At 38.0% G+C, this 7383-nt stretch overlaps 1 protein-coding gene across 1 annotated transcript; it reads right to left on the bottom strand.

Annotated features, from left to right (window-relative positions):
• Window positions 1-349: 349 nt before the first annotated feature.
• LOC108672253 (homeobox even-skipped homolog protein 2) lies at window positions 350-3460 on the bottom strand. The gene is made up of 2 exons (XM_018159894.2): window positions 3161-3460; window positions 350-2019 (listed from the first exon to the last, which is right to left on the bottom strand). Exons 1-2 carry the CDS (start codon window positions 3384-3386, stop codon window positions 1088-1090), a joined length of 1158 nt encoding a protein of 385 aa, XP_018015383.1. The 5' UTR covers window positions 3387-3460; the 3' UTR covers window positions 350-1087.
• Between the last annotated feature and the right edge of the window lie 3923 nt (window positions 3461-7383).

Below are 7383 nucleotides of genomic sequence, written 5' to 3' on the forward strand. Positions count from 1 at the left end.
GATAGTAACAGTTGACGAAAATTTTATCCAGAAAGTTCTAGCCCCTTCGGAGAAAATGTGACAGAAGTTCAATTTACACTGTTCTAAAATTATTTTCATCGAAGTCTGGAGAACAAAATAGGCCTATCCAATCGTAGAAAATTATAATATTCACAGAAAACATATCTCATCTCTTAAAGGGATACCGAGAAAATGGTGATAGCAAATAAAATATTCAGATAAGTATCCCAAACATTCAGTTTTCTGACAATTTTTAGCATGCATGTTATATTTACAATGTAAAATTTCCCACAATGCTATTGTAAGAAGCGAAAGTTTCACGTCCACTCGTACTATAACGTACGTAACGCTACTCGTATATACGTAGTGTACTATAATAACGGCATCACTTTATGAACTTATGTAGAGGCTGGAAAATATTTTACACAGACAGAACCAGAAGAATTAAGAACGCTCATCTAATGAATGATCTAATCTCCTATACACTTCACTTATCGACAATTATCTGAGACCATACTGATCAGATGACATACAATTTACAATCAGCAGACCAAACAACGAAGATATTAACAATGTTCGATTGTTCTTTTCAATTAATTTTTCATATATTAGGGCATCATGTGAAGTAGATCATTTGCATGAGTGCGTTGAAGAGATAACAAACACCTGACTAAGCATATGAATTCACATGTAGTAATGGTTACTTAGTAGAATAAAGTACGCTACTAGCGATGGTAGAGCTACTTCATAAGTATAACTCGTGAAGTATATTTCTATAATTATGTACAAGCGAATTTCTACAGATAAATAGTGCTCGATTGATTCATGAGTAATAATTTTATGAGGATTTTATACAAGATTTGACTAGGAGTAACATACATTTTCAGCGTTTGTTACTCGAATGACCAGCAGGCTTTGCTATAAGTAAATGCTTGCATGCCTGTAAAATATGAATTATCACGAGCAAATGATTGGATAACTGCTTGAGGAGTAGTGTCAGCCGGTGTAATATCCGAACAATTCTTGGTACGACTGTAAAGACCTCAGTTTTGAAATGAATCATCTGCCGTGGAGCCCCACACAAATTTTACGCAGTCTTGATATCCATATAAGGCTTGAAAATCTTGTGATGCATTGGACTTGATGACGGTGTAGTGGGAGGAGGACTCGATGAAACGCTGATTGCGGGGCTAGTGGCTTTGACGTGAACTGGTGAGGTTTGTCTGTGTTGAGATAAGAAATACTCTAGGTTATCATGACTGAGAGCTGTGGCAGGCTGCGGAATCGGTCTTGCAAGAGCGGGTAGTGCGGTCTCGGGCGCATATGCAGGCTGCATTAGTTGCATCGGCCGCCCGATGTGGTACGGAGAAAATCTCTGATAAAATGGAACTGCATGAGGAAACGCTGGTGCCGGGAAGGGTACAGCAGAGTTCGAGGTAGCGCAGTGTAAGATGTATGCAGTGATGGGGTCGGGATATGTAAATTGCACCGCCATCCTCTGACGTTTGTCTTTCATGCGTCGGTTTTGGAACCAGACTTTGATTGTGGCTTCTTGCAGATTCAATTCTCTCGCGAGTTCGCATCGTCTGGGGCGGCTCACATAATTTTCTTTGAGGAACTCATTCTCAAGAATTGCAATTTGTTCCTTAGTGAAAGCCGTCCTGTAGCGCCGCACATCAGGCACGGACTGATTGTTGTTGTTTGACTGCGTTGATGCTGCGGGGGACGTGGCTTGTGATGTTGGTGACTGAATTTCGTTCGGATTCGAATGCACTTCTGAAGATTCACTGTTTTGAGAAAAACTCTTTCCCTTCTCATTGTTGCTGTTAGTTACCCTATTACTATAGTTATTATTACACGCTGAATTGACATTTGAATTTGCAGACTGAGTATCCGTATTCCTTCCTTTAGTATTGACATCTTTGATGTTATTTGATACAGTGGGAGAGGCTTCAGGTGTGGCTGTGATGGAGGAAGAAGGACATTCCGTAGGCTCCCCGCTACTTCGCCTCACAGGATCTGTTGAGCAGAAAAGCATTTTAAAACAACATATTTCGTGTACATGTATAGTACAAGAGTAGGCAACAGTCAATTTTGCCGATGATATAGGCTCTTATAATGAACGGTTTTGCGGACACGAAACCTGAAACTAGTAACAAAAAAGCAACAATCTGCATGAAGTCGCAAAAATTTTGCCCTCATGTAATTCTGCTCCCCACCAAAAAAGCTAAAAGTCAAACCTTTTCATCTTTCAAAGTTTCCATATACTACTGAAATAGAAAAGACAGATTGGTCGATTGTTAATTCAATTTTTGAGACTCTTTACAGATTTTTTTGTTTTTGTTTTACTGACAGTATGAAATAGCCAAACTTAGTCAAATACAAATTATAGGAAACAAAAATATCGTATATTTAGTCTCTTATATCAACATATTCATTTGCTATTTGTTAGGTTGGAATATTGCATAGTTAAATTTGGAGAACCGACGTCATCTTTGTTTTTGTCTCGAATATTATTATGGTACAAAGTTCAAATACAAATTATTCGAATTCGTAACTTAATTGCAATTTTCTGAAAATATATTTTCTCTAAATATTTAACTTTTACCTTCAAGTTAAATTCTAAATTGAATTGAGCGATAATTCTAGTAATCGAAAGATAATCATCACCCTAAAAAGAAATTCTATAAAAAACTCGCATTTCAGTCTCTGCTAAAAGAAAAATTTAATTTCGTATTAATCAAATTGATATTTATGTGCATGCAATTACCGCATTAACTAACAGGCTGGAGGTCAATTCTTTAAATTTGAATCATTTAAATTTATGTAACGAATGTTTGCCTGAAATTAGCTATTTGATTTTATAAAATAATTCTTAATCGGAATGACAAAAAAATGTGAAAAAATAACAGGACTTAAAGTATGATGTCTTCTTGGGCTAGAAAGGCCGGGTTTGATCGCGCGTTTCAACGGAGAATGGTTTGGGGGTATATATTCATGATTCAGAATCACAGATTACAGTTTTTACATGAACACGAGCCGAGCTTTAATTACATTAAAGCGTAATCTTCAATTTATAAGTATAATTGCTGGAATAAGAATGAAGAACTTTATTTTATAGCTACAAATTAGAAATTACATATATTATGATAATACTCACGTAATTGTCTCTCGCTGAGTGGCCCCGAAGTGTTGGCTGAAGTATAAGGACTCGGAGGGGGGCTCACAGATCCAGGGGGACTGGGTGTAGGACCCAGGGGCTGATGGTGAGGGTACTGGTGAAAACTGTGCAGCTGATGGTGATAGAGTGAGGGGTCCATGAGAGGTCCGCGGGTAGCTGCTTGATTCAGCAAATTGTAAGAGGGGAACGGCGCTTGCGTTTCCATTTCAATATATTTTCAATTGTAGCAAGTGTTAGGATGGTTCCAGTTGTAGCAGCACTCAGCAAATTTTGTTCGATGCACAAAAATGTCTTTTGTTGAAAATGCAGTTTTGTATTCGAGATGCAGAAAAATTGATGAAATCAGTTATACCCAAGAGCAAAAGCTCCTAGGATGTTTGGTAAAACAAAATATGTGATTAATCGTAAAATTTCACTGAAGTTGAATCTGTTTTACACGACCATCACTTGGCAAAATCACATCACTTGAACACCAATGAGTCTTTCGACGTCCACGGAGGTTTTCTGGTCTGCTTGTGAAGCAAGTAGCTAACTTGGTTTCAGAAGCTGGAATGGACTTCTTCAGTACCGTGCCCTGCCTTTATCCACTTGTGTGGCGAGGTGGCAGGATGCTAGGCGGAGCTCAAATTCACGACTCTCAGCCAATAGAGAACTGAGAACTCGCTCCGCCTTCCCATTTAGCCCTTATTTTTTTCAGTTTCGGGCAACCTAGGGAGCATCTAACCGCGCGTGCCTTACATGCCAAGCTGGCACATGATCGTCTTATGGTGCAGCAGGCTAGGAAAAAATCAAATGAAACTGGCCTAAAAACTAAAACTAAACTACTAAAAACTATATAAAATATCAATAATTGGGCTTCTTAATCCTCCATAACGAAATGTAACTTCCAGACGGAATTTCTCAAACATAAATCAGCCTCACTGATGACACGAATAACGAAAACTCTTAAGGAGAAAATGCATAGATATTTTCATTGCTCATATAACCAAAATACTCTTATCGAAATTCAACCAATTGACATATTGAACATATTTGCTAAACTTTACTAAAGGATATCAATGAAAAGTTCATGGCCTTTCATTTTTGGCTGAAAATTTATGAAGTACATCTTTTTTCAATTCAGGAAGTAGTGGGAGCGACTTTTGACATTTTTCCACGTGCATTTTTTAATCGTCAGGATTGCCACTATATCATTCGAATAAATGATTGCATTTATTTTCTCTGCCCTCATTGCTATTGCCGTCTAAATTTAAATAAGAATATAGCTAAACCAAATTGTTAGAAGATGAAAGATGACTCGAATTTGTTTCAGTTGTATTCATTCCATAATTGAATCTTATGTTAAATTTCCGTAGATTAAAAAAAATCTTGTACACTGGAACAAACACGTGGGAAAAAAGGTTTTTAGTTTAATTTATACAGGAGCAGTTACCGTGGTTGAATTCAGTGTTCTGTTCACGTCACGAAAGAACAGTTGCGTTGAATGAAGTGTACTGTTCACGTCTCGAAGGAACAGTTGCGGTTGAATCAGGTATTCTGTTCACGTCTCGAAGGAACAGTTGCGTTTGACTGAGGTGTTCTGTTCACGTCACGAATGAACAGTTGCGGTTGAATGAGGTGTGCTGTTCACGTCTCGAAGGAACAGTTGCGGTTGAATGAGGTGTTCTGTTCACGTCACGAAAGAACAGATACGGTTTTCTTAAGTTATCAAGTCGCATCACGAATGAACAATTGCGGTTGATTGAAGTGTTCTGTTCACGTCACGATCGAAAGAACAGTTGCGTTGAATGAAGTGTTCTGTTCACGTCACCAAAGAACAGTTGCGTTGAATGGAGTGTTCTGTTCACGTCTCGAAGGAACAGTTGCGCTAGAATGAACTGTTCTGTTGACATATATAAGCTCTTTGTGGCCGAGTGGTTAAGGTCACCAAGATTGGAGCAGCAGTTGGGAGTTCGAAACCCGCAGCCGTTTGAAAAAATAAATTCAGGCGAATATCAGTTTCAGGCGTAAGGAATCTGCGACGACGAACATGAACCAATTGTGTCGAAATTTTTGTATTCTTAACCGTTTTCAGCCCTAATTTACATTACAAGGAATTAGCATATCAGGCATATTTTACTGATTGAATTCCACAATTGAGGCAATAGATGCAAGTTTAGCATGAAAAAACACTCAAAGACACTTGTTTCAATTATGTCGTGAATCGGTAAACCTGTTAAAGATGATTTTCACGTTTAAAAATGGATGATTTTAGTCTGAAATGCGAACTGAAAGCATAATATATACAGAATTGTAATTGTAAGCAATTTCTAGCGCCATTTAATATAGATCATATATATAGATCAGGAACTGAAAAGACGTGACTCGAATCGTTGTCCGAGCTATAGGCGACGAAAAGCGGAACCTCTATAACAAAGACAATATGTCATAATATACTGTTATAGATGAGTCGTGCATGGTTCAAAGCATATCCTACAACCGAGATTGGGACTGCACCCTAAAAAATCCCTCTGTATTTATGTTGAGACTTAAAAAATGTGTTCTACTATGAACTCACGAGTGACAATCAAACCATACATATAGCATATCTGAAGTTTACCCTCAATATAGCTGCTTGCTTATTACAGATTTAGAAAAATAAACCAGCCTTTTTGGATCATTTCAAAAGTAGTGATTTTGCACCCTCACAATATCTATCTAAACTTCTTTTCCAAATAGTGGCATTTAGTTCTTAACAGATAAAGTAGCTGTCACAAAAGGCTTGTGCAGACTTCTACGAATCAAAAGTATAAAGAAGCTACAACGTTGCAGATTAGGCCAATTAAGTTTTGCCTGTCGTTTCAGCTAGGTTGAACAGACGCAGGCACGTTGAGTGCAGTGTTCAGTTAACTACACGAAGGAACAGGAGCGGGTGAGTGCAGTGTTCAGTTAACTACACGAAGGAACAGGAGCGGGTGAGTGCAGTGTTCAGTTAACTACACGAAGGAACAGATCGGCACGTGAGCGTAGTGTTTAGTTAACTATACACGAAGGAACAGATCGGCGCGTGAGCGTAGTGTTTATTTAACTACACGAAGGAACAGGAGCGGGTGAGTGCAGTGTTTAGTTAACTACACGAAGGAACAGATCGGCACGTGAGCGTAGTGTTTAGTTAACTACACGAAGGAATAGAGCGGCGCGTGAGTGCAGTGTTTAGTTAACTACACGAAGGAACAGGAGCGGATGATCAAGTGCAGTGTTTAGTTAACTACACGAAAGAACAGGAGCGGGTGAGTGCAGTGTTCAGATAACTACACCCGGAACAGCTAAGCGCGTGTGAGTGATGTTTTCAGTTCACAATGCAAAGGGACAGACGCCTAATATGTATAATTTGCCACACGAAAGAAAAGGTGCGGATGTGTCGAGTGTCAAGTCATAAAGTGCATGGGTGCGTATTACGAATGAGGACACAATGCAAATGCCATCGCTTTATTGAGTTTCCTGAACCGCGGGCGAGCGAAGATGCTCGTGTTAAATTACTTATTTGAAATTATATTAACAATATAAACTTGCCGTGTAATATAGCTATTCTGAAAATTGATGAGGGACTATGAGTTTCCGCAATTATTAATGCAAATTGTAAATGAATACATTATTGGAATACGTCTTTATGTTACGGCGAATATTTTAGTTTAGATGTACGAAAATCCTACAAATCGCTGCAGATATTTTCCATATCAAACTACTTTCTATATGCTCAGAAATGTGATGCACAAATATGATGAAAATTTTTTATAAATCAGTAATACAACTAAGACTTTAGAGCCAAAGAGGAACTTTACGACATAACAGCTAACAATTACTCGATTAAGTTTAATGTGCTCTTTTGTTTTGCGCTTCAAATATCCGTTCAAAAATGCAAAGGAAACGCATTCCAAAAAATTCTAACTGAAATTCCTTGCTTACTTATTGTATAGAATTGCTAAAATCCGAGCCCTTGAGATAATATTTGACAATTTTAGTTATTGAGTGCACTTATTTTACATAGTTTTAGTGTACTTGTGATCATCATGGCAAATTAATGAATTTCTCGGATAGAACTAATACATTTTTGAAAAGCTCGCTGACAAAATTACCGAAAGAGCAGGAAGGGACGGTAGTCGTAAACCAAATCGTCCGGAAAATGACAACAAAAGACCTAATTCTTCATGAGTGTTATATTT

The sequence above is a fragment of the Hyalella azteca genome, unplaced genomic scaffold (genome assembly GCF_000764305.2).
Source record: "Hyalella azteca isolate HAZT.00-mixed unplaced genomic scaffold, Hazt_2.0.2 contig1749, whole genome shotgun sequence".
In the NCBI taxonomy this organism is placed as follows: Eukaryota; Metazoa; Arthropoda; class Malacostraca; order Amphipoda; family Hyalellidae; genus Hyalella; species Hyalella azteca.